The sequence below is a fragment of the Chroicocephalus ridibundus genome, chromosome 1 (assembly GCF_963924245.1).
Source record: "Chroicocephalus ridibundus chromosome 1, bChrRid1.1, whole genome shotgun sequence".
NCBI classification, from domain to species: domain Eukaryota; kingdom Metazoa; phylum Chordata; class Aves; order Charadriiformes; family Laridae; genus Chroicocephalus; species Chroicocephalus ridibundus.
Window position 1 is genome coordinate 155,707,696 of NC_086284.1, and position 26,219 is coordinate 155,733,914.

At 41.5% G+C, this 26,219-nt stretch overlaps 1 protein-coding gene across 2 annotated transcripts in view; it reads right to left on the minus strand.

Moving 5' to 3' along the window:
- The window catches only part of SYT10 (synaptotagmin 10), a 49,377-nt gene extending 38,919 nt beyond the window's left edge, over window positions 1-10,458 (minus strand). For both annotated transcript variants that reach the window (XR_010069024.1, XM_063319579.1), the window contains exon 1: window positions 10,158-10,458. Coding sequence is in view for 1 of the 2 variants with exons in the window: in XM_063319579.1 (XP_063175649.1) it covers window positions 10,158-10,308 (151 nt within the window). In the remaining variant the exon portion in view is untranslated. The remainder of the gene's footprint in view (window positions 1-10,157) is intronic.
- Window positions 10,459-26,219: the final 15,761 nt, after the last annotated feature.

The following is a 26,219-nucleotide window of genomic DNA, read 5'->3' on the forward strand; positions in this document are numbered from 1 at the left end:
CCAGGACTTGAAACTCGATTGCCTATACCAGTCCCTGGAATGGTTTTAAACCGGGCCAGTTCATACCCTCCTAACCAATTCCTGGGCATGGACCAGGAATTAGAGCAGGGCAATGATCATTCTTAACAGGCGGTTTGGATGTGGCTCTTCTGTTTCAGCAGATGACAGGCTTTACTAGCGTGGAGAGAGGCTCTTACGTGCGACTTGGCTTCAGTGCCAGAGAATGGTCTTAAGTGAATTTAATATATGGATACAGAGGTATGCCCCACTGAGGGAACTTTCTTGATAAACCAAACTAGCTGAATTTTCAATCAAGATGGGCAAAGTATTTTTCCATTCTCCAAGCCTGACAAAAAGTAGAACCCTTGAAAATGTCGATGATGTATCAGAAATTAAAAAAAAAAGAAACTAAAAAGCAACTCAGTTTTGGGTCATTTGCAATATTTCCAGCTCAGTTTAGAGATGGTTGCCATAATTAGGTTACATTTTGAGAGGAAGGCTTTTAGAACTGAAAACTATATTATTATTTTTCATTTAGAAAATGTTGAAACAGGATGTTTTAACAACTTTGAAACTGCTGGAAACATTTCAAAACCAGAAATATGAAAACCGATCCCTTGCAGCAGAGTTTCAATTTGATGAATAGATACTATCAGCTGAAAAATATTCCATCAAAGCACTTCTAGCCAACCCTATTTTAAGTTTTTCACTGCAAGACATTTTTCAAGCCTTCAAATAACTTGGTGTCTCTTTTCAACACCTACTCCCGTACTTCAACTTTCTCTAAGCTTTTTCTCTATTTTTCCATTAAACTATTTCAAATTCTAAGTCAATCTCAAAATCTTTACAGGAAATGTATGTTTTATAGCCCTAAAACACCCAAAGTCTCAAGAGCAGAGAAAAGATGTAGGAGCTGATTCTACAAGCAGTTGTACAAATTACAGTCTCCACTTTCGCTATTTTACTAATAAATTAAAAAATCTCACATATTGTACTTCATAATACAACAAATACTTAAACATAAACATGAGATATTTTAATTGTCAGGAATTTGACCAAAAAATACTTCGTTACAAAAAAAAAAAAAATTAATTACATGTACTGCCATAATTGCTAAAAAGCAATCAATATGCTATATAAATTGACATAAAAACCATATTTTTCATTTCCTCACTTCTGACAGTCACTCAATTGAGCAATTATGAGAGATTTGCTGTTATGTGAAGACTGAAATCATCTGCAGAAGAGCAGACACATTGAATTTCCCAGCCCCTTTGTGCGTTAGACTGGATACATCTCTTATATTACTTTTTTAATGGGAAGTTTGGTTTAAGAATTAAGAGACAGCTCTGCAGACTAGGAATTTCTTCATATCCCTGCCAAGGAAATCTGGTGGGTACCGAAGGATGGATGTATCATCAGACCAGGGCTGCACTTCACATATGTAATTATTATTTAAAGATCTAGAACTGGTGGCAAATTCAAACTTTGCCTAAATTTTTAGAGGCAGAAGGAGATACACTCACTCCGCTGTGAAAACGTTAATTGCCACCATTGTAAACAATGTTCTCGCTGGCCTCTGGTACGAAGGAAGAGAAAAATTATCTCAAACTACAAGCAGTTGTTTGACGACTTTTTTCTGAACTGGTAATTGCAGCTTGTCTTCAGTGCTACACATTTGCACAGAAGAGGACATCTTTCTGAATATTCATCTGATCATGCAGCATTATGGTTTTGCCCTTCCTGTTCACATGCTGGGTAATCTTGGGAATGTGAAGCAAATCTTCTTTCTCAACACACCCACTTCTGATCAGTGGGAAATCTTGCACTGACTTCAATGGAGTTAACATTTCCCTCCTGGTGATTTTCCTTTACTGATCTCTGTCCTTAAACGTCATCTTCATAGTCTTGATAAAATTTCATAACTGAAAGAAAGTATCCTGTTTTCTCATGGTTTTCTATTTAAAAGTACTCTTTCAAGATACGGAATTTTGGAAAATTTTATATTTCTTATTTTAGAAAGGCATGTGTATTTGGGAAGTGCGTGAATTCTACCTACCTCAAAATCTCTCTGCATTTTTTATAAATATCTTCAGAAACATTTCCACCATAACAGCCTCCTTGATAGCCAGTCTTCCATATTAGGCAAGCACTTCAGAAACATCCCCATCTTTTTTCTGGATGCTAGGGAGTGTTTTGAGCAATGATTTCCATACTATGGCTTCCAACAATTTGTTGTTGGAAACTTGCCTGAAAAAAGTTCCGCCCATGAATCCATTTGCAAACATGCACATTGACAGACTTTCCATTTCCAAACCAAATTAAGTTCATCTACATTTTAGTCAGTACCCTGAGAGCCTATACCCCTTGATGCTTAACTTTGGAAAAACATGCTCCACAAATCCATGATCTTGAATGGAGAGAGGCCAGACAGTGCCATGAGGTAGCTGCCCATGTGTCTAAGGGGCTGGCATGTGTCTGATCTGGACCATGCTGAAGAGAAAGTACTCCTGCCATCAAAGGAACAGGGGGAAAGGAATGCCTGGAGAAAAGGGGGGTTATATTCTCTTCTGACCCACCTCTTGGTCTATATCTGATCTTGGTTCTCTTAAATATTTAAAGTACAATGTCTATGTAACCTTTTTCAAATATATTTTTCATTAACTTTTAATTTGTTCTCTTGTTCATCAGCTGTAAGGAACTTCACTCTTTCCATAGTGACCACTCCAAAGGGAACTCTTGTGTCTGGAATATCAGGAGTCAGCTCAATCAGATAAAGCAGGAAAGCAGGAGCTTTATCAATTGTAAAAGGTCTGGGTCCAACAAATCTCCCTTATCCCCATGTATATGAACTAGTTGGTCCAACCCAACATTTCTGCTGTTCAGTTTTCCTTGGGGAAATTTGAAGAACATAAAAAGTTGCTAGCGTTCATTTTTACTCAGCATTAGCAGATCTTCCACAATTACTTCTGTTTCATCCAAATCCCTGCAGATGGGGATATAATGCTTTAGAGTGCCTCAGAAAGTGGCAGGTGCACAGTCGTGTATTCTCTCTCATAACCTGAACCTGTCAAAACACCCGACTTAAATTTCAAACTGCAAAAATAGCCTTTCACTTAAAAGCCTACGTGTGATCTTCTCTGCCATTCTCATGGAGAAACATACTTTGAAGATCTTCCTCAAATCTTTTGACTCTGGCCCTACTGAGAATGTGTTCCCTCCTATGCTGTTAACTCAGTCTGATGCCTGAATTTGTTCAAAACAGCCATCACCACCTACTGGCTGCTATATCACTTCTTAATGCTAACAAAGCTCTATGGTAGCATGTTTCTTGACAGTAAGGGAATAAAATGGAGTCAGTTATCACCGTGATTTACTACATCTTTACAGCACATAAAATTTTTAATGTCTTGACAAGATCTTTTATCTAAGTTATATTATTTATTAATGCATCTCATAATCTATGCCCATCCAACCACAAGTGGAACACCCTCTTTTGCCATTTCAAGCTCCTTGTACGGGACTTTACATTACATGACATACAGCAGATACAAGGTATTTCCCAAAATCTTAATTAGCCTTCTCCTAGCCCACATTACCTTCTGTTTTCAAGAAATCAGAAGGAATTTGCCACAACAGCTGTGTATTCATGAGCCTTGGTACATGATCGGTGTGCTGTATGTGACTAGAGGAGATGGTTCTCGCTTTTGCCTGACAGGGTCATGGTGTTCTGCCTGCATTGTTGGAAGCAAGAGATACTGCACTAGCCTCTCCTCTCTAACACACCAAATGTGAATCACTTGTCTCCACTTCCAAGGCTTTTTTCGGCCTACTTACTTTCCTACTTGTTAACTCTCACTTAATCTCAATAGGAGGCAACTCCCATCTCTGCGCAACCCACGTCTGCCCCCCTTGCCTTCCATCAAACTAAAAACCAGCTTTGGGCTTGGTCTCATGCTGCTCTCACACTTGTGAGGATGTCTCTGTAAGCATCTGCAAGAACACCTCATTATCCTCTTTCAGACAAGAAAATGAAATGAAAACACAACCTAAGCCCACTGGACTGCCATTAATCATAAGCATACCACAGCTGTAACAAGGTTTGCACAGCTCAAGTGTAATTTTTGAATTGTCATGGTTATATTTATTCTTACCCAGCATTATATAACAAACATCTCACACAGATGATGAGACCCAGCAAAACACTGTGTCTCTTCATCATTACAGATTTGTCCTCCGGCTGTTTACAACCATTTCTGTATTTTTCATCTTTATTTCTTTGCAAAACATATATGGCGGATGATTATTTTGTAAAACTCTTGCTTTTGCTGTGTATCGCTGCTGTCTGCATGTTGAGTACTTCTGCATTGTTGTGACTGCCTTCACATTTACTGTAAATAAATCTGGTCTCTGTGGTATGGTTACCCTCTGTTCTACCTTTATGCTGCTGAATTAGATGCATTTCTGGTTTTCACCACTTGTTAACGCTTATTTTGGAAAGCATATTTTTCAGTAACCCTGCACATTTTTCCCCCAAACCCTTATTTCCCTCTGGTAATAACTTTGTTCTGACCAGGCGACGAGCTGTATTGTAAATAATTTGATCGGTCTGTTAACTGTTCAAATGTTTATTATTTAGTTTTATCACATTTCTCTGTCACAGAATGCTCAATTGTTTCACACAACAGTTAGATTCTCATGAAGAAAAATGTTCCTTTCTTGTATGACAGTCCCACACTGATGACAGTAGTCTTCACATTAATTCAAGCCAATTTTGGTCCCCTTGGTGCTTTCTCTGGCATGGTTGAGAAGAACTTGCAAGCACACTATGGGGTAAATCTGTTCTTTCTCCCCTCTAAGTATGTGTGTGTGTGCACACCAATGGGAGACTCATGCCAACTACAGCAGCAGGACCCATGACATTGCTCTTCAGGGAAGAGCGGGACTATATTACAGAACGGCCGCGTGCAGGATGCTCCAGTGTTTTCTTACTCCCTCTATACTTCTCCGGTAAATTGTTGATCAAGCGTAGGGTTACAAACTTGATAGGTAATGGAAAAATTGTGAGTAGAATATTTAGATGAATAAAAACCAATCCTGTCAAAGCTGAGGCTCTTTGCATGGTCAAATTACAAAAATTCAGTGTCTGACAAGCAAAAGAGCAAGAGAGAATACCACTCTCTAGAACTCTCTACATGGCTAAAATATGCCCTCCTGGCAGGGAAGCAACAGGGTTCACAGCTCTGTTATAAACATCAGTTCCCCATGAGAACTGATAATGAGATAGTGAAGTTCTGCAGGACCAGCAGGCCTAAAAAAAAAGCAAAGACAGCAAAAAGTGCCCACCATTTGTAGAGGACATGCAATGAATTTTAAACATGTGTCCCTAGAGCTGGATGCCAAAGCAATTGGCTTAACCTTCAGAAATGCTCCCAACTGGGACTTTGATGTGCTTGGTTCCTTTGAAAATGAGGAGGGATGCTTAACTGGCAAAAATGAATTAGAGCCCTTTATTAATCAGATAACCTGAGTAAAAATACAGGTATAACCAAGCTGCACATATGAATTTTGGATACTTCTAGGAAATACTTTATTTGGACTAGAGATAAATTTTGTTAGGTGCAATCCCGCACATCCAGCTCCCATTTATTTTCCACATGAACTCTTCCTATTAGTTGACAAACATCTTAATCATTTTGCCCAAATCTACTGGAAATAAAGGAGGTGTAAAAAAACCCAAACAGAAAAATCACACATCTAATTAATCATTTTGCCAAAAATGTTATACCCTTAAGAAGAAAGCTCACACAGTCATCTAACTATATAAAGGTACCATAAATGTAAACAGCTTCCTAATCTTTTCACTCGAGCATTCCCCTGAGATGAGAGAATTAATAGTCCTTGTAATTACAAGGGCAGAAAATATAACAGCAGATGTCGTATCTTCACTAATTGTCTAAAGCTCTTAGAAATTTACAAAATTATTTATCTCACTAAGATTCTTGCTATGAGTTCCATAGATTAATTATCTGTTACACTAAATATGATTGCCCCTTCTTGACCCAAGCAGTGAGCAGTAATTGAGGGTCCTAAGGTGGTGGTGGTGTCAGTGAGAGGAAAAAGCTATTCAAGAATCAGCCATTTCTGTTTGCCTACAAAGAACACCCAAACTCTTATTTCTCCGAGAATAAGAAGAGACAAACATATGGAGGTTATTTTTTTTTTGCTAGCAGCAAACATGAATAACTCTCCCTGCTGCTTTGTTGCTTCATTTTATTGTCCTTTGCCTTCCCAACGCCATACTCTCCATTTTTTGTTCTGACTGTGTCTCTGGCTCCCTCTTCTTCGTGTTTGATTCTGTCATCCTCGTTATGCTTCTTTCCCATACCTAACGCCTACACTACCAAAAAAATCAGTACCCACCCTCTCTGCTTGCCAGTGAAACTTCTTGGGTCACGAGGTGAATATTGCCTCATATTTTGCTGTGATTGGGTGGTACATCTTCTGTCTCAAGTAGCTGATTCCTCTGAGAAGCCTGGCTGCTTTTCACGGTCTAGCTGAACAGAAAGCAACCATCACACCTGCCAACATAACCGTATCACAGCAATTCTAGTTGCCTTTTTTAACATTTTCGACTTCCAGAGCATGTTATTCTTGTATGAAACAGAAACAGTCTGCTTTCCTTTTTATCATCTACTCTTCTACTTTCTGAAATGTTTCTTGCACTATTCTTTCCTTTCCAAATATGGGTCTCCTCATCTTTTAGCCTTCTTTCCTTCAATTAAATCTCATTAGTGATTTTTACTTATGCTATCTTTGTTACACTTTAAGGTGTATTATTTTTGAGACTAGGAAAAATGAATGAACCCACCATTTAAAGAGAAAACACACTATCCCTACATAGACCACTATTATTTTCCTTTCTCTCCTCTTCATATCTTCTCCTGGACTATTTTCTTTTCGGATTTTCATTGAAAGCTTAACTGTTATTCTATAACATAACAACATACAATAATAAACCATTATTCTGTAAGAACCCTCTCACGGTCTTTTATCTCCTCCACATCTTCCAGAAGTCCTCCTCACAACTCATGTATCTTCTTACTCTTACTATGGTAGGTTCTTCTCCACACACTTCAGTGCTTGTTGCAGGAGCTAATTCCCATCACACTGCTATAGCTGGAGCCCCAGCCTGCAAATAACTGAACTGGTTCCATGACGTGTATCACCTGGCGTGGGCATACATTGGGAAAGTGCTTCCTGCATCATCATTTGGGAGATACAGCAAAACTGAGAGGGCTAAATTAGCCATTCCTCCCCTCTACCATACAGCTACAGCTGCATGACAGTAGAACTGTGCAGAATTTACTCAGCCACAGAAGGATATGGCTACATGAGATGGAATCTCATGTCAAATGCTACCACCCTATGTATGAGACACAGGTATTTCAGGAAAACACAAACATTTATGGCTTCATTCACAGAATGATGATGGAGAACACTTAACGTTTCTACCTTTAATGAACAGGAACTACAGATATTCAGCACTGTGGACAACATTAACTTTATCCATAGAGATGATAAGGAACTCTATGTACATTTGAAAAGCAGGAGAGATTACATGATTCGCTTTTCAATGACCACATTTCTCTCAGCCTAGACACTGTATTTAAAATCTTGCAGTTCATAAAATTAATGTGAGTGATATTTATGCCTTGTCTATCCAAGTGTTTGCATATTAAAATATTGTCAATTATCAACAACAACAGTGTGTCTGTTCCTCCTCTGGAGCCAGAAAGTATTAATATATGCTCACTGTCAGTGTTATTAATGTTTAATTTAATATTTGTGCCAATAAAGTTGACACCCATCATCTAATAATGGTTTTCTTTCAAGGAGGAAAAAGTGAGATTTAGGAACTTAGCTGAGATGTGTGAACCAGTGCTTTAAGCCTCTGATCTGTTAAATATCAGTGGTTTTTTTTTAATCCAACAGTTGCAAGTTAGTTAGGGTTTACAAATGAAAAAAAAAAAAAAAGGAAGATGGTTGACTTTGAAGAAACGCCTAAAAGAAGCTCCTGTTACTGTACAGAAGGCAATACCAAGGCAAGTGTTGAAGAGTCAAATTTTCTACACAGCAAACCTTGGCTTACCTCCTGGGACATTTCTGTACCCTTCACAGCCCACCTGTTTACACATCAACTTTGCTTTTATATGACACCTGACTCCCTCTGCAGTACTCTCTAAAAATCAGATAGAGAAACTAATCTTTTCAGAGCCCAATTTTCCAAGCTCCGTATTTTCATGCAACCTTCTACGATTCGGGCCAAGACAACTAAACCCGGTGCGCGACGGGAACACACCCGGTAGTTAGCATTTACTAAAGCACAACAAATCGACGGACACGCTACGACCCCCGCAACGCCCGCGGCGGACCGAGTAAGCCCCGGGACGGCCGGGTCGAGCCGGACAGGGTCGTCCCGCCTCCCCCCCCCGCCGCCTGCGCTGCAGCTGCGGGACGCGCCCGCCTTCACCGGCTGGAAACTGAGCGCAAAGCCCTGGGAGAAGCGCGCTACAGGTACCGGGGCCCGAAAGAAGAATCGCTTCTCTTTCAGACAACAGGTTTTATGTTCCTAGATACTACAAATAACCCGGAATTCGCGGTAAAATCTGTGGGCATTAGAAGAAAAGAAAAAAAAATAATAAAAAAGTAACAGGTGCGGCTGTAGCTACAGCGCACCTGGGGCACATGCTGAGGACCTGCTGCTTTTCATGACTTGGTGTTAATTTATTTAATTTGCACTGTACGCTTGTTGTTTGTTGGCCATAGTGCAAGCTGTCCATTTGCACATATGGAATGCCCTTCTGGCAGGAATTAAGCGCAGACCTTGGACTAATTTTCAAGCCCCGTCCCAAAAATAAGTGCCATGGAAAGCAAGGGGTCCAGAGTGTACTGTGCAGAATAACGCAAAAGCGCAGAGCCGGTTCCGAAAGACCCAGACAATCCAGACATCAGTGACCAAACGACACCACCGTTAGAAGTCAGAATCTTGGTTTCGGCCCTGACGATTTTTCTGGCTTTGGAATATTTAAATTAGCCCGAATTCCCACCGCCCCCTCCCACCCCACCCCACCCCAAATTTTCCCGGACGAGTCCTGCACCGGACCGCACCGGAGGGCAGCCCTGACTCTACAGGTTCCCACTAGCTGTCAGAGAGCTCCCCTGCCGCCCTCAGCGACCAACGGCGGGGATGTCAAACATCTCAAACCCCGCTCAGAAAGCGCAGCGGGCTCCGTCAAATTTCATCGCAGGGCTACTCTGAGCCGCGGCTTGGCGAGCTGTGCCCCGAGCCCGGCGGCTGCCCGATCTCCCGCCCCGCCGCCCCGCGCCGAGCCACACGGCCCCGACCGCCTCCCCCCCACCCCCGCCGCCCCCTCCCGCGCAACCTGCGGCCGCGGCACCGCCCGCCAAACACCGAAGGACGGCTGGGGTGGAGAGAAGGGGCGACGGGGCGAAAACCACAGGAACCGCTGCCCACCCGTGACAAGAGCATCAAACACCGCCCTCTCCCCGGCTGCCGGCACGCACGGCCCCACAGACGCAACCAAGAGCCCGGCTCCGGGCTTTCCACAAAGAGAAACTCCCACCCGCGGGGAAAACCTTGCCGAAGCGGAGCGGCGGGGGGCAAACGAGCGAGCTGCCGGGGACAGGGGCCGTTTCCGCCGGCGCGGCTCCAGCCGACGGCCGGGCTCGCACGTCGGCGGCGATTTCTCTCCCCTCGGCGCCTCTCCTCGCTCCCCGTCCCCACGCCTGCCCCCGCCCTCCCCGCGTTTCTCTCGGGGCGCTGGCCCCCACCCCAAGCGCGGGGTGGGGTGGGTGGTGGTGGTGGTGGTGGTGGTCACCCCGCGGCGATGGCTCGGCAGTCCCGGCGCTTCCCTCGCTGCTTCCCGGGCGCGGGAGCCTCCGCGGGCTGCGAGAGGGAGACGATTTTAAAGCGGGCTGTGTGACTGCCCCCCCCCCTTCCGCCCCCTCCGCACGCAGAGAAGGCAAAGGAAAAAGTTGCGCTCTCCGGCCGCCCACGCCGGCGCTGCCCGCCCCGCGGCGGCGGCAGAACGGGGGTCGGCGCAGCGGCGGGGCGGCGGGTCTGGTACCGGTACCTGTGCCGCCGATGCCCTGACGGGCGGTCTCCAAGGGGAAGATGCCGGCGCACTTCTCCCGCTCCACCTGCCCGCCCAGGCACAGCTCCGAGATGATCTGCAGCGCCTTGTGGCAGAGGCTGCCCACGCCGTCCTCCGCGGGGAAACTCATCTTCTGCCCCGGCCCCGGCCGCCCGCTAGGCCATGGCCGGCGCGGGACGGCTCCGCGCCCGACCCGCGCAACCTCCCGCGGGGAGCGGAGCGGCGGCGGCGGGAGCGGAGCGGCGGGCGCGGAGCGAGTGAACCCGCGCTCTCATCCGAAGAAGTAGTGAAGGGGGAAGAGGGAGGGAGGGGGGGAGGGAGAGACAAAAAAAAAAGGGGGGGGGGGGGGGGAGAGGTAAAAAAAATAAAAAGAGGGGGAAAAAATAAGCATCCACTTAGCAACGCCTTTTGTGCCTAGCGGGCTTCGGTAGGCGGCTCGGCCAATGGCAGCCTGGCTCGGGGGGGCGCAGGCGGCGGGGGGGGCTCCTCGCCTCCCCCCGGGGAAACTTTTCCTTCCCCCGCCCCACGGCCGGGACGGCTCCCGGGGTGACGGCCACGCTGGGAGCGCGGCGGGGCGGGCGGCGGCCTCGGTCAGGGGCTGCGCGGGGAGGAGCGGAGCCGTGCGGAGCGGTGCGGGGGTTGCGCTGGTGCCGGCGGGTGGAGTCCTGCTCCACTCCCCACGGCGGGACCCCCGAGCCCCGACGGCAGAGGCAGCCGGGGTGCGGAGCTCCGCGGTGGCTCGTCGCGCCGGCAGGATGAAGCAGAGCTTATTCCCCACCGTTCCTGTCGTTTTTCCCGAAACGTTATTTCTTAGGTGACCCGGGCAGTTAATCTTCAATACGGTTTTAGCGAGCAACGTCAGATAACTTCATTAACCAAATCACCATCTCCACTACACTCTTCAGCAGCGGAGTTACCGAACAGTTGACTTTGGCTATTTCTTTAACTTGTAAAGGAGTTAGAGTAACGTTATGATTCACGGTCTGTTTCCTCAACAAGTTCTGTGTAGTTGGTTGGGGTGTTTTTTATAGATTTAGGAGTTCCAGGCACTGCGTGTGCTTGAAAATACTTCTAAAAATCAGTACAGCGTATACTGCTAGTGGTTGTTTCAGTTATCGGCTGCATAGCTGAACAAGACTTAAGCTGTTAATTTGTGCATATACATACTGAAATTCTGATACATTTTTATGTTTGCGGAGAAACATGCTTCTACTTCGGTGGCATATGTACGTCTTTCAATACTTAATTCTAATTAGGCATAGTTGAAAGGAAGTCTGCTTGCAGTTTGCTTAACAGCACTGCCTGCAGTCTGCTGCTAGGGTGTCTTGGTTTCATAAGCATGAGAAGTTAACTTGTGTACTGGTCTGCTTTTTTTCCTCCAGATTTTGAATTTTTTGTCTGTTACCTGAAAATTAATAACTCTTTCTAACTAACTAACTTTCTTTCTAACAAAGTTTAACATTTGAAAACTTTATAACCATCAATCAATAACTGTAATTTATGAAATATTAAAGAAATGGGTATTCCAGTTGTAATTCTGAAATTCTATACTTTACATAATAGATACTTGTGAAAAACTTCGAAAATCAGCCACTTAGCATTTTGAAACCTCATGCACTTATGCATATGAATTTATGAACATGTATTTTTCAAAATCTTAGGAAAGTAATAGACTTTGTTGTATACAGACTGTAATACCCTCAGAAAGTCTATTCCATAAAGCTTTTTCACAGATTTATCAGGTATTTCAGAAATATCAGATGCTACTAAAGAAATCATTCCCTGTTCAATGCATTTCCTGAGACTAGCATTGTCAAAACTCTTGTGTTGTTTCTGCAAAATGTTCTGACAAATCCTAGAATGTTTAGACTATAACTAGCCCAGGGCACAGAGCTGTGCAGTATTATTTGAAGACTCATTTAACCCTCGTAGGGATCTAAGTCTGTATAATTATCTCATTAAAATAGGCTTGCCAGCAATAAAAAGGTATGTACATATTTTCATTGCAGTGAAGGCAACTGATGCCTAATTCCAAACTTCAAAATATGAACATATTTACTGTTCATGTGACATTTACAGCCCTGTTCCCAAAATTCTGTCACGTACCACCAACTAATAATGAAGCAGTCTGTTTATCTTTGAGACATATTCAGAACTCCAGCAGAAGCTAACAGGAGATACATATACAGACTGATGAAGGAAGGGTCTTAAGCAGAAACTGGATTTAAGGATAGTAAGGATTGCATTAAAAGGCAGAGACCCAACTTGTTCTATTCCTGAGCCTTTCTACAGACTGTCTTTGTGCCCATGGACGTATCACGCAGTCCGTGAGTGAAATTTTTTGTCTCTGAAGTTACTGGCAGTTTTGCCATTGATTATAATGGAGTCAAAGTTTCACACATAGATCGGTTTGCCACCCTGCGTGTTTACTTACTTAGTGAGACTTTGGTACATTCTTATATTGTTCGCTTTTGCACACAAGAACATAATTTCAGTGAAGATCATACTATCTTTTTGCCATTACTATTGGTAATATTGATAAGTACATAGATATAGAAAAGCACAAACAGGTATATTCTACATTACCAATTAAGAAAAAAAAAATTGAAGACTGAGATTTTCAGGTAGATGTCTGGAGACAGGTACCCAACTGGTACCTCTCTTAGCTGTCCTAAGTACTTTTAAAATGCTTTTAGGTATGCAGAAACTACCAGCCACTGTAAGTAGTATCACTGTATCTTTATCAAATGCATCACCATCTAAATCCTGTTCTTCAGTAAGTAGCATGGATGTAAACTTTAATTTATCAACAAAATAGTTTTTCTCAGCTTAAGTACTATGAGATGAGGTTCACTAGGAAATAAAATGATTCTGCTGGTGAGATACGAATTAAGAGTCTCCTGCCTAGCTAGCTCAGTTGGTAGAGCATGAGACTTTCTATCTCAGGGTCGTGGGGGAGAGCATCTGTCGCTTGCTTCAGTGTTCAGTTCGGCCCAAACCACGACACTTGTCCTACACCAGATACAGACATACCATTTTTTGTTGGGGTCAAGTTATCGATGAAGGAAATTCTTCACTTTTGTATTGAGGACTTTAGTCCAAAGTGTGGATCGAGATTAGGAATCATGGCATTTTTCTCCAGTGTGTTCTTCTAGTGGAAAACTACTTTTTCTGCATATGAAAGGATAGAAAAGCTTTCTTTCTAGCTTCAGCTCCAGCTGCTTGGATTTTCCATGGCTCGGTGGTTTTTAAATGAATATGCAGTTGCATGGTGTGCCCTTGTTGCCACAAAGATCACTTATTTTATTTCCCTTTTGGAAGTGGTCTCAGGCTGTCTCACAACATGTGATTTTTTAGGATACAGTGGACTCATGCCTCATGGGTTCCAGCTGCTGAGATCACACCAGAACTTATCCACTCCTGCTATCCTGACTGCTGGTCATTACCAAGTTCATACTGGCTTGATTGCTTTCTGTTGTTTGATGTTGACTAAGGGAGAAAATTTCAGGTTTTTTCACATTAATTGAATGTATTCACATCCTTATATTGTCTATGCAATATCCAAGCAGTGGCTAGGGTACTAGACTTCAGACTAGAAAAACATGGGATAAATACCCAGTTTTGTAAGATGTGTCCTTTAACAAACACTGCGTTAGGATTTTTGAAGTTTAGTCAATATGGGTAGCCTAAAGGGAGATAGGTTTAAGATGTCTTTCAGAGTTAAGCTGCATTACTAAGTGTAAGGCCACAAATTATCTGGTGTAAATGAGTGAAGGCCTAGTAATTTGCAAAGGAAGAATGGTCTGGTCTAGTGAGTATGGGGTCAAAAGTATTCTTTCTGCTGCAGATGATGATAAGCAGGTTTAAGAATAGCCATAGTAATGGTATACTCCACAGTTCATAGCTTTTGACCACTTTCTGAAGTGAATTTCTGTCTGAAATTCAGCCAGAGTGGCAGTGTACAATGCCAAAGACATCTGCAACAGAAAGTAGTCTCCAACTGCATTTGTAGCCGTGCTTGCAAGGAGAGGCTGGCTCTGAGGGTACCACTGCGCACGGCCAAGTGGAGGCTGTGTAGATATACCCGGGGAGAACCATGATTTGCCCTTGACTTGTCCAGTCTTCAACAGGTCGCCTCTGTGCTTCTTGTCTATCATGCCTGCTTACTTTCTTACCTAAAAACTAATGTTTTTAACAAGATGGCACACAGGTCTCAGCTGGAACCTTCAAGTATTTCTACATCTTTCAAAGTTTGGCTTTGGTCTCTTGTTTTAGAAATAAATTAGGATACCAAAAAAGCAATAGAATTGGGGGAAAAGAAACACTTCAGCATTCAGCTTTTAAGAAGCTATCAGTAGAAGAAGAAAGTGAAAACACAGGTTACAAATACAGTTTTTGTTTGTAACAAAATTACAGATACAGTGTTTTCATGATAGTATCTCCTTAACTTTTAAATCCCTTTTAAACAGCAAAATAAACCCTGAAACATTAAAGATTGTTTTACTCTAGCTACATATTTTTAACCCTCTAATTTTCAGTAAGAAGTGTCTTTCACTCCTAATGTAAAAAAAAAAAGAAAGAAAAAGAGAGCTACCTGACAGGCATTATTACAGTTATACAGCAATCCAGGAGACAGTCAAAGCGGAACATTCCTAACCTGCAAATTAGAGAGGACGGGTGCCATAAGCTATGTAAAGGTGCCCATAATAACAGACTGAAACATTATGTCAGCTGGATATGGGAATGCTGCCATTCTTTGCATTCTAATTGAATGAAGATGAGATCATTTTGGTCAGAATTGGGTCTCTGCTCATGAGGTGAAATACTAGCAGAGGAATCCAACGCATGAAATTACACCCTTCCTCCTTGCGACACGAAAAGTTAACTGCTTGGCATTGTTTTGTCATCAGAGCAAATATTGAATGGGTTGGGAGAGAGCTTCCAGCTTTTTGAGTATTCAGAACTGCCTCCTTGGAAGAGGACTGAAGCCTCGTGGCTACAGCAGTGATGGGCGTTCCTGTTTTCTAACAGTCTTCAGGATGTCCCTGTGTCTTTGAGAGGGACCCTTAATTTCTCTGAGTTACAAACCATAACTTGAGGAAAGTAACTCTTTCTAGTATCCTTTATTTTTCTTGCCAACATAAGGTTTGAACACTTAGGAACAGGAACACTATTTTAGCTTTAGCAGTAATACAAAAGAGTTTAAATTTCCTTTTTTTCTACCATTCTTCTGAATTTGCTCTTCTCACTTCCACACTTTCATAGTACCTGGTACAATGCAGCCCTCACCTGGGTTGCTTTTTCCAGCTTCTAATTCACTATGAATAAAAGCCATAATCATAAAGGCAGCCCCCCACATTTGGTCCAAATAGACGCTTCCTCAATTTTCAGAAATGCTGAGCAACCATTAGTTTATTTTTTCTGTTTAATTGGGTGTAGTTGATACCGAAGACTAAGTCTGAGCAAAGAGAGTCCTACAGGACCTGCACAGAGAGCTAAAGCAACTTCTGAGAGTCAGCAGCAAATTAGCAAATAAATGTTTTTTAAAAGATGTATGGCATGGAATAATTTATGGAGATTTACAATGTTATAATTCTTCGAGAATAATTGGTTAGGGACAGAGGGCAAAGTGATTACTATTCTATTTTATTTCAAATCGTGCTTTGTAAGTGATACATGGGATGGGGAAGTTTTTAGTGTCTCAGAGTCCTGAATCCACAGTGAATTGTTTGCTTTTCAGCCACTAGCTAGTAATTAAATTAAATACTTAGTGGTGGTGGTGTTTTTTTTTTTCACTGCATAGTTATAAACACGTGATGTGGTCTTTTCTGTGGCTATTTGAGCAGAGGGAGTAGCGAAGCAATCGATTGGGAAGCCATTAGATCCTGAGAGCTCATCCTGGCTGTCTGGGGGAATGGCTGTGTGGCACACCATTTGCCCCCTATGAAGATTTTAAGGCCTACCTAACAAGTTATATGCAAAGGAGCTGTGAACGTTCATTGATTAATGACCGCAAAATGAATAAGTATGTTGCTGCCAGGGTGCAGGAAAGGCTGGCAGGTCGCGGAGGGCCGTGGAGCAGGGAGCGGTGGTGGCTCAGGAGCAGGGCAGCCAGGGGGGCACTTGGAGGCAGCCCCAGCCCCATGCATATGGCACCTCCTCGTGGAGAGGGATGGGCTGAGGCTGGGCCAGGACGTGGGCCTGGCTTGGTGGGGCCCATGGCCGGGCAGGGCAGGGCTGTGGGAAGCTGGAGGCCAGCTCTGCTGCAATGCCCCTGGTGCAGAAGCTGGTGGCCCCAGGGGCTGAAATGGAGTCCTAGGCCATGGGCAGGGTGAGGGGAGCTCCAGAGCATGGGCAGGGTTTGTCTGGCCTAGCAGTGCCCACAAAGCCCTGGCTGTTGATACATAATTATTGTTAGATGGAAGTAAGGGGTGCTTAGAAAACCTCATTTGGCTCATCTTCAGTCCTAAATGGGGTGCAAATGTGCTTGAAGACGTGGTGCTCTGTGAGGAGGTGGCTCCAGGCTGGCGACGGGCAGTGGAGCAAGGTAGCAGTAACTCCTGTTGTATGATGGCTAATTACATGTTGGAAAAGGTGAGAAGAGCAGTCTGGAGCCGGTTTCCTCCTCTGATTTTTTTTTTTTTTACCGGATAAAGTATTTTTGAAGCTAATAAGCCTTTTATATCTGCCATTTCTCAGTTGAAGGGCTAGTCCTTGTCTCCGCTCTGTGACTGTTAGCTGTATCACCTGCATCACACAACCTCTCATTTTTATCATTTTTCACCTACTTTTGAAACAGAATAAAGGCAAGGTCACAGAGAAGCAATGTGTTCAAGCATGTGTGTGAGACGTGGTGCCTTAAAAGGACATATTCTATTGAATGGTAGAATGTTAACAATCTCTGTTGCCTTTTTTCTTCCTATTACCTTCCCTTCTTTCTCTTAGTTTTACTTATTGAGGAATGAGATTGTGACTGGTATTAGAGAGGTGTCTTCAGCTGTGGATAAGAACTCATGCTGAAATATCTCATGATTTGTGAAGCAGGTGGGTTTGAAGAACTCAGAATAATAGAATAATGATTTTTTTCTTTCTCAGCAGACTTTTCAAAGCTTTTCCTCCCAGCCAGCTTCCTCAGAATACTCTATTTCTGGTAATACAAGCCAACCGTAAGCCTTGGTGAAATAAGGTATGTTTTGCTGCTAGAATAGTTCAATGCAGCCAGATTTTACTGATGAATTTGGGCTATTCATCTGCATCTAATGAATTTATGTCTCTGGGTGCCTTCTAGTGAGGTGGCTATGAGCATGCTCCACTTTGATTTCCAAAAGCTACTATCAAACCTGAACCCAGCCACAAGCAGTTTGTTTGGTGATTGTAATTTTTGTTCTGGTTTTGTTCCTCTGTACTTTTCATGGTAGAGTGCCTTCTATAACGTCTCCAAAATTTTCTTCCAAAATATTTCATTAGAAAACCTAGTAAATTAAGGATTTTGTGGCCCGTTATGTGGCATCCCCCTCTCACAGCAACACTATTTGGTGAATGTATGATTAGGTCCTAATGGAGCAGTACAAAACTCTCTGAAATAATTTGTAGTAGTGCAAATACAGCAAAAACATTTGTTTTGAAGGATTGCACTCTTTTGCTACAATACATTAAGACATCTCCTGTCTAAGCTAATTAGAATAAAATAGGTCAACTATTTATAAAGTGAACACCTGTTCATCTATGCTATCAATAGCTACTGAACAAAATTATTACATCTATATCAATCATTTACTTCCACATAATAGAAACAAATAATTACTACTCAGCATTGTCAAAAAAGTAAAGCTTCGTGCTTTTAAAAGACACCAGCTCTGCCTCAACATTCATTCATGATAAATGAGCCTCATTTCAGCATTTGTTGAGTGGCAGGAGACCTTTATCCTGTGACATTGTTCTATCCCACTGTCATTATTTCTTAATTATCTCTGTCATTACTAGTTTGGAGCTTGGTATATGTTACTGGCCAAATTCGGCTTTGACTTAAGTGGGTACAATGCCATTTACTCGCAACAGAAATTATGTCCATTTGTGTCAGGACTGAGCTTAATTCTCAGCTCTTAACCAGTGGCTCATGATTCACTTCCCTTGTTCGCAGCAGATGCTGGAAAATGAACTCAGAAAACTAATTTTTACAACGAGAAGATGCCATTCAATACACACCTGTGGATCACTCTCACCCTGCTATCGTCCTCCTCTCCTTTCCACCTGCCCTTGTTCTGCTGGGGAAAAAGAAGAGCTGCCCTAACAGGGTGTCTGACATCCTACAAGACAGGTTTGCAATTTGCACAGTGAGGTATGTTCTTTGAAGGTCTGAAGGTGGCAGCAGGAATGCAGTACTCCTTGGCCATCCTCAACCAAAGCCACCCCCTTAGGTAATTGAAAATTAATCACATTCTCCCTGCTATGCTTGAGTCTTTTGCACTTTAACAACTGCTGCATAATATTTTGGCTAGACCATGGGACCATAGTAATGTGCCCAATCATAAATTGATATATCATGTACTGATTCTGACAGAGCCTGTTTCCCACCTAGGTCATGGTAAATAAATTCTGTTAGGCTTAGAGGGATGCTTTCTATTCTCTAATAATTTGTAATTTAATTTTTTTCAGTGAGAGAAAGCAACTAATCTCTGTTAATTCTAATTGACACAACTTCAATTTCAGGGATTTCTTGCTAGCCCTTAATCGCTGCTCTCCCTTTAGTTTACAGTCAGGGGAATAAGCCGGAAACAATGCTCAAAGACAGTGTGTTAGCGCCATGCAGAGACCTGTTTATGGGGTCTTTCATTAGCAAGCAGAGTGCAGTTGCTACTGACCCTACTGACCGAAGAATTTGGCAGGGATGGGGGCTAGCAGTGTTCATGGCTTCCCAGAAGGGATGGGAAGAGAGCACACAGGGCCATGGTATCAGTTTTTCCTCCAGCACTGACTGACAAAATGGGTAAGTCTGATGCACTGGAAGAAATGTGCTGCACCTCTTTGGCGAGTTGTCTTTTCCCTTTCACTTGTGCTGAGGGAAGTCGGATTTCCTGGTGGTCTCCTCCTCATGCAATAGTTGCGGGTTTGCAAATGGCATACATAAATGCCAGGATGCTGATTCCCTCCACGCCACCCCAAACTCTGGTTAAGCATCTTGAATTATCATATCACTAATTTCTTGATCTAGTGTGTGAGCATTGAGGAAAGTGACAGCAGCAGAACCTGCTTAGAGGTCACAGCTATAAATAATTGTGAAAGCTGTATCAGGGCTATTTTATTTTAAGTGCACTATGTATCTTTTTTTTTCATTAATATAAAAGAAATATTGTTTTTTCAACTGTTTTGAATACACAATTATATTGTCCCACCACACCAATAGGGGTCCTGTGATGTATACACAAATGTAGGAATGGATCAGGATATTAGACAGCATACCCATATTAACAAGTGAAGCATGTAAACTAACTTGTTTCAAATGTGGCTGAGTCATGAATATTCTTATCAAGATTTCATATCAGGATTTCTAACTTGTCATTCAATCATTGTGTATATGTATGAACAGTATTTAAATAAATAACTTCTGGTGAAGCACAAAGTTAAAGGGGTGGGAGCAGAGCCAAACATTCTTGCTAGTACATCTGAGTCTCTAAGACATGTGGTTCATTAACTTTCACAGGCAGTTTCTCTTGATATTTGGTCTCTGTGTCCTTACAGAAAGGTGTCACAATATGTATTTAATTCACAAAATACGTATCTGAGAAGGCATGTGACAGAGTTGTAGAGGATGCTTTACCATCTCAAAGTCCCTTAAGAAAATCTATACCTGCAAAATGGCAGTCCAAGATTTTTTAAGAATTAGTTGTTACAAGTACTTATTCTCTTAAAAAGTGAACTTTTCCCAAAAGGTTTACAAAGCATACACTCAAAGCCAATAAATATAATGATAAAATAATATAATGATGATTTGAATTAGCCATATATTAACTGACCAAGAAGAAATGTCTGGAGTACTCTAATTACAGGATCCTCCCTTCCACTGTAAAATTCAGAAATCAAGCCACCATTTTAGGGTAGAATCACCGCCAAATGGCTGTGAACATTGAGTGTTCCTTTCTTAACAGTCGATGCCCTTAGGGAGAAAAATCTGAGAACACGAACTTTAAAAATGTAGGTTTAAAAGCAAAAGGAGAAAAACTTAAAAACAAGCCTTTTTTGTAAACTTAAAAGCTTTTTACACAAGTTCTGAGCCTGTCAGTGTAGACATAATTTCTCCTCCCAGTAAAGATAAAAATATGGTCAAACTCTTCTCCATATCTAGCAGTCATCATTTGATTTAATAGGAAGAAGCCCACAAAGAATCTGTTTGTAGGTCTGGTTATGAGGCTGGTACTATATTCCAGTTTTGATGAGGTTTTGAGGTTTTGAGGTTTTAAGGTTTTGCTCTATTTCAGAGCAGCCTAAAAGCTTTTTTAAAATACATTAAAGATTGTGACTCCATTGTGCCAGTCCATCAGCTGAAGATCAGCTAGAAATCACAGCTCACGAATGCTTAAGACCTAGGCCTATTGTCATAGAAGAATTTAGGATTCATCTTACCTACATTCAGATATGTATGGTGTAGATGCATGTATCTCAGCTGTCATCCATTTATAGCTTATGGTCAGAAGTGGGTACTGTACTGTGATTTATCTGAGGCCTCTTCCTTGTTTAGCCTAAGATGAGATAAATTTGTCCCTTAGCATACTTATTCTTCTCCATTGACTGTGAAGGGATGACCAGCTCAGACAGGCACGTGAATCCCAGTGCAGGACACTGAGTCCAGTGTTGTGATTTAGAATTTCAGCCTTCTAAGATAATGGCACCTGTAGAAAGCATCAAGATGTTGCAGTACACCATGAAACTACAGAACCAAGAGGTTCTGGGGAAATCTTCCTAGTTCCTCACACAGTCTGGTCTCATGGGGGTGCTTGGATTTGTTGCCTGATGAAGATCATCTGTGATGGAAGCCACAGACCAAGATTATCTCCTCCTTCAGCTACTCATCTTCTGCGGAGTCAGAACATTTCTATGGACCTCCTGCACACAGTGTCTGCTTTGGCAGATTGCCATAGAAAGACATAAGAATAGCTGCTTGGTGGTAGGGCTGGGAATGGGTTGGGAATGGGACTGATTTGGGAGGGAAGACTAAAAAAAGTATGTTTTCCCTGCCTAGATTCCCTTCCTCCGGAGCAACCATGCCTCAGTTCTGGAGGGTGTGACTGGGACTCAAAAGAATATGCAGAGGCTCCATTGTGGGTCGTAAGATTGCTATAGCAAGTAGGTTATTAAGTACTGATATGGTATTTGCATACTGCCCATCCTCACCAGGGAACAGACACTCTCCTTTCTCAGTTGCTTGAGTGATCTAATGTAAGAGAAAGCATACTGTGATAGTTCTATCATAGGAGCAAGGTTTGATGTCTTACAAAACATGACCGAGACCACATACTTTCTAAAGCTCCCAGGCAATGACTAGCTGTCTGCGCCATGACAGTTGATTCATGCAGGCCTCATGAGCCTAACAGTCAAAAAGCAATAGATTTCCTGCACATGCATGGGCACACGTGGGTAGCACATGTTCCAACCGGCAGCTCTTGAGATGTGTAGAGGGCCCACTGTTTATATGGCGGCTTTGCAATTACAACCCTTGCTCACTAAGGGGAACTGCCTTCTTTGGGAGTATGTTCTTTTCCCTGAACCCACATATTCTAGGTGTTGCATGACCGTGTGTTAGAGCAATTAGGAAGAACCAGAAATTCCTTAGTCTGCTAAGCTGCCTGAATGACAGCAGAGTTTGGACTGAAGATGAGGACTGACCCACAAAGCATATTGATGGATCCAGCTGGTATTGCTGTGCTGGTTATGCAGAATTACTTATGAGTATAGGTTTGTACCTAAAGGGGGCCTACAGGAAAGATGGGGAGGGACTCTTTTATCAGGGAGTCTTATGATAGGACAAGGGGTAATGGTTTCAGACTGAAAGAGGGTAGATTTAGATTAGATATTAGAAAGAAATTCTTTACTGTGAGGGCGGTGAGGCACTGGAACAGGTTGCCCAGGGAAGCTGTGGATGCCCCATCCCTGGCAGTGTTCAAGGCCAGGCTGGATGGGGCTTTGAGCAGCCTGGTCTAGTGGGAGGTGTCCCTGCCCATGGCGGGGGGGTTGGAACTAGATGATCTTTAAGGTCCCTTTCAGCCCAAACGATTCTATGATTCTAAGATTCTATGTGCCCTCTAAGAAGTGGCAAATCTGTTCAAAGAATGAACCGGAACAGGCTGGACTGGAACACCCTTAATAAAAGAATAAAATAAATGTGTGTGTCTGCACACTTTTAAATGCACTTGTATATATGTTATACATGTTGCCTATGAGGAACAAACCTAAATAGTAATTATCTTTGTAGAAATTTTTCCACATCATAAATAAGAAGACAGTATATAATTTCTAATTAGCAAGGTAATCCGAGCTCATTAGAGAGGTCAGTAAGACTGGTAGCTAGTGAACTAATCATTTTATACTGGTATTTTTTATGGAAGTGATAGTGAAACTCATGAAATGAAAGTGTTTTCTATAGGAAAATCAGCATGCAGACGTAATGGAGACTAACATCTAAGGAATATATTATAAAACATTTAGAAAAACTTGCAGTGCACAATGTTTACATGATATTTAGTGAACAAATCTGATGAAAATAACGCATAAAACAGAAGAAGGACTGGCATGAATATGAGTTGTAGTCAGTCAGCTACTGGAGTGATGAGAATTACAAACCAGAAGAGGTTCTTCAGGGGAACCAAACAGAAACATTTGAAAAGATACAATCAAAGAAAAGGTAGGTAAGCTGGAGAAATAAAAGATAAATGAATGCTTAAAGTTGTGCCTGCTCTGACTAGTAAAAAACCCAAAACATCAAAATAAGCAGCAAACTTTGCTTAAAAGGTAATTATAAGACAGGAAAAAAAGTAGAAAGGCAGGCTAGAGCAGGAGGCTGATATTGACACCAGTGTACTAGCGAACACTGCACTGAGTACAGGGGGAATTAGTGAACTTGGCCAATAAAGTTCAGAGGCACTTAGTTTTGATTCAAGAGCTGGTGAAACCTCATATCTATTACAGTATGATGGAGGGAGTTTGGGGTTACATTCTATTGGCAGGGGATCTCTAGCTCATTCATTTTCTTGGCAGTACCAGATAGCTTTCACTTTTACACGCACTTAGCAAACAGTATGCTGAGGAAGCATCATAATTTGCTGTTTTTATCAATCATCTCAACCAAAAGATCTGTATGTCCTTTGGCTGGGAGCAATGTTAGGCCTCATCAGAGATGATCTGATTCCTTTGAAACACAGAATGGAATGCACGTTTATACTATCCCAATAAAACAGGGTGTATGTCTACAGTTTTGATTAGGGTTTTTTTTTAGTACTAGTTAAAATACTATACACAATGACGCATTCAACACTAAAAATGACAATAATACAGCACTTTAAAGTATGAATTTTGTTTAATCTCAATTGAGTAGAACCAAGATGGGAACCATGTTTAGAACCATGATTTATGGGAAACTTGTTGAACAGTAAGAATTCAATTATCATTCAAGATGGACATCTCATTTTAACTGTTGTAGTGAGAGTTATATGCATATTTTTAATATATATACATATAAAATACATATATGCATCTATAACTGGTTTCTCAGCGTCCAAATTTCAAACACCCTCTGCTTTTGCTTTCTCTAATTTATTATTGTCCTACAGGAGCAGAACCCTTCCGAAGCTGCCTGTGTAACTGGTTCATATTGTACAATACCTACTTAGGACCAATCCAAAGACACTTGAACTAATGAAAAGATTCTTACTGACTTCCGGGGTATTGGAACAGGCTCTCAGGAGATATCTGTTACTCAACAAATGCACTGGATTTCTGCTGTTATATAACCCTAGATCATTAAAAAAACGTAGTTTCAGAAAATCGGAAGCAGAAGGAACAAACACACCATTTTTTAATATATATTTACACATATGCATAATGCACTTATCTTTGAAATAGTAGATTTGCTCTAAGGCCATTCGTATATCAATACATATATCCTTTAATAACATACAACTGCCTAAGTGTTTTGCAGGCATTATATCTTTGGGTACTAAATAATTAATCACTTCATCTTACTTTTCAGTAGAGGGCACTCAGATCAAATCATAGATCAAAATAAAGTATAAAAGACACTAAACATAATGCAAGATATTCATTGAAGACACTCCTGTGTCTTAAACAAGACTACTACATATTTACATCTGTTTCATATGATAAGCAACTATATGAAAAGATAAAACTTTTCAAAACTTGAGCTGTCTCTTGTGCACATTCTTATGTATTTCACAGCACGATGTAAGCAAGCTATTAAACTTTGAGAAGAAGCGGTTTGTTCATTTTTATGGATTAACTAGCCAGGGTCTAATAAAAAATTTAACAACTTTTTAATGAACTAAGCCTGTCCTCTCTTTCCAGACATAATGAATAGTGTGTATAGGTCTTGGAAATAGACATTTCTCCCTTTTTTGGTAGAGATAATTTAAAATATGCAAAGTAGAAAACATTCAGTCTTTGTTTTCAGATAAAAACTGATCTGTTAATAAAGAGAATAGGGTCCTGATTCCTCACTGTTTTTGTCTAGCTTTTATACCGGTATAACAGTAATGAATGCAGCTATCACACCATTATAAAAAGAGTAATGCAGTGTGGATCTGGATAAGCAATTTGATTATACCACATTTCATAAAGAAATACTGCAGATTCAAATGAGCTTTTATAAAAATGCTAATATTTTAAATAACATTCAAGGAAAGAATCAACCTTTGTCACTTAGAAGTGACATTTCCAAGGGGATGTGAAATGTAACAAATTTAAGGAATGAAAACTTTTGATGCCTTTCATACAGTTGTTATATAAGTGCTCCCTCGCGTTCTATAAATAGAAAAGAGAAGCTATGTTTCTTTGGGTTTTTTTTAATTTTATCACACAAATATCTGAACTTTGAATATGTATTTGATAAAATGAATGCTTTGTGAATTAATATTTACTAATCTGACCCCACAACCTTGCTACACACAAAAGTGTTCCGTGATCATATGATTTAGTTAGTTTTTGTTCAAGAAGGGCTTCCATACATGGAAATTAACAGCTGCCATCCATTATGTCTGGATTAAGTCTAGCAAATAGGTTGTGTGTGTCTGTATCTCTACATAGAAAGAAATGTCACTCACAGAATTTTAATTATTTCTTCAAATGATAATTTTATACATTTTCCGTCCTTATGGAATACTAAAACTGCTGCTGTTTATCTACAGAAGAGGTACCTCAAGACAGTAAATTTTCTTATACTTTTCCCAAAGCGTGATTCAAATTTCATCTGCTGGAGGAGAAGGAAATTCCATCTGCATGCTAATTCTTTACTGGGCATGGCTTCTTAAAAACTGGCCATGCTAAGGTAAAGCGTTAGCACGCTATTTTTGAGACTCAGTGACTAGAAGGACTGACTTTAGCTATAGATGCTATGAATTTATTTTGACATGTAATGCACCTCACTAATAATGTGCTACGCCTGCTATGCTAGTGATAAGTTTCTATTAAACTAGCACTGGTAATCATCCAGAACCAGGCACAAGTTCTTTGAGACTAACCACCAGGTATTAGCAGGAAAATTGCAAACTCATTTTATTTCTGAGCTAAACTGGCACCAGAATCTGAAGCTACTTCTGTAGAGGTGAAAAGCTAGAAAGCTAATCTACCATACTGCTAACTCTAAAGGTTTCGCCAGTGCCATATCGCTGCCTGACATAATTCGAGGCTTTTATTTTTTTGAAATGTATAACCCTGGTGATTTAGATATTGACTTTAAAGATCTTCCTAGAAGAAAGTTTATTATATTATCTCTCCTTCATGTCAGAAAAGTACATACTGTGAAATTAAAGTAACACA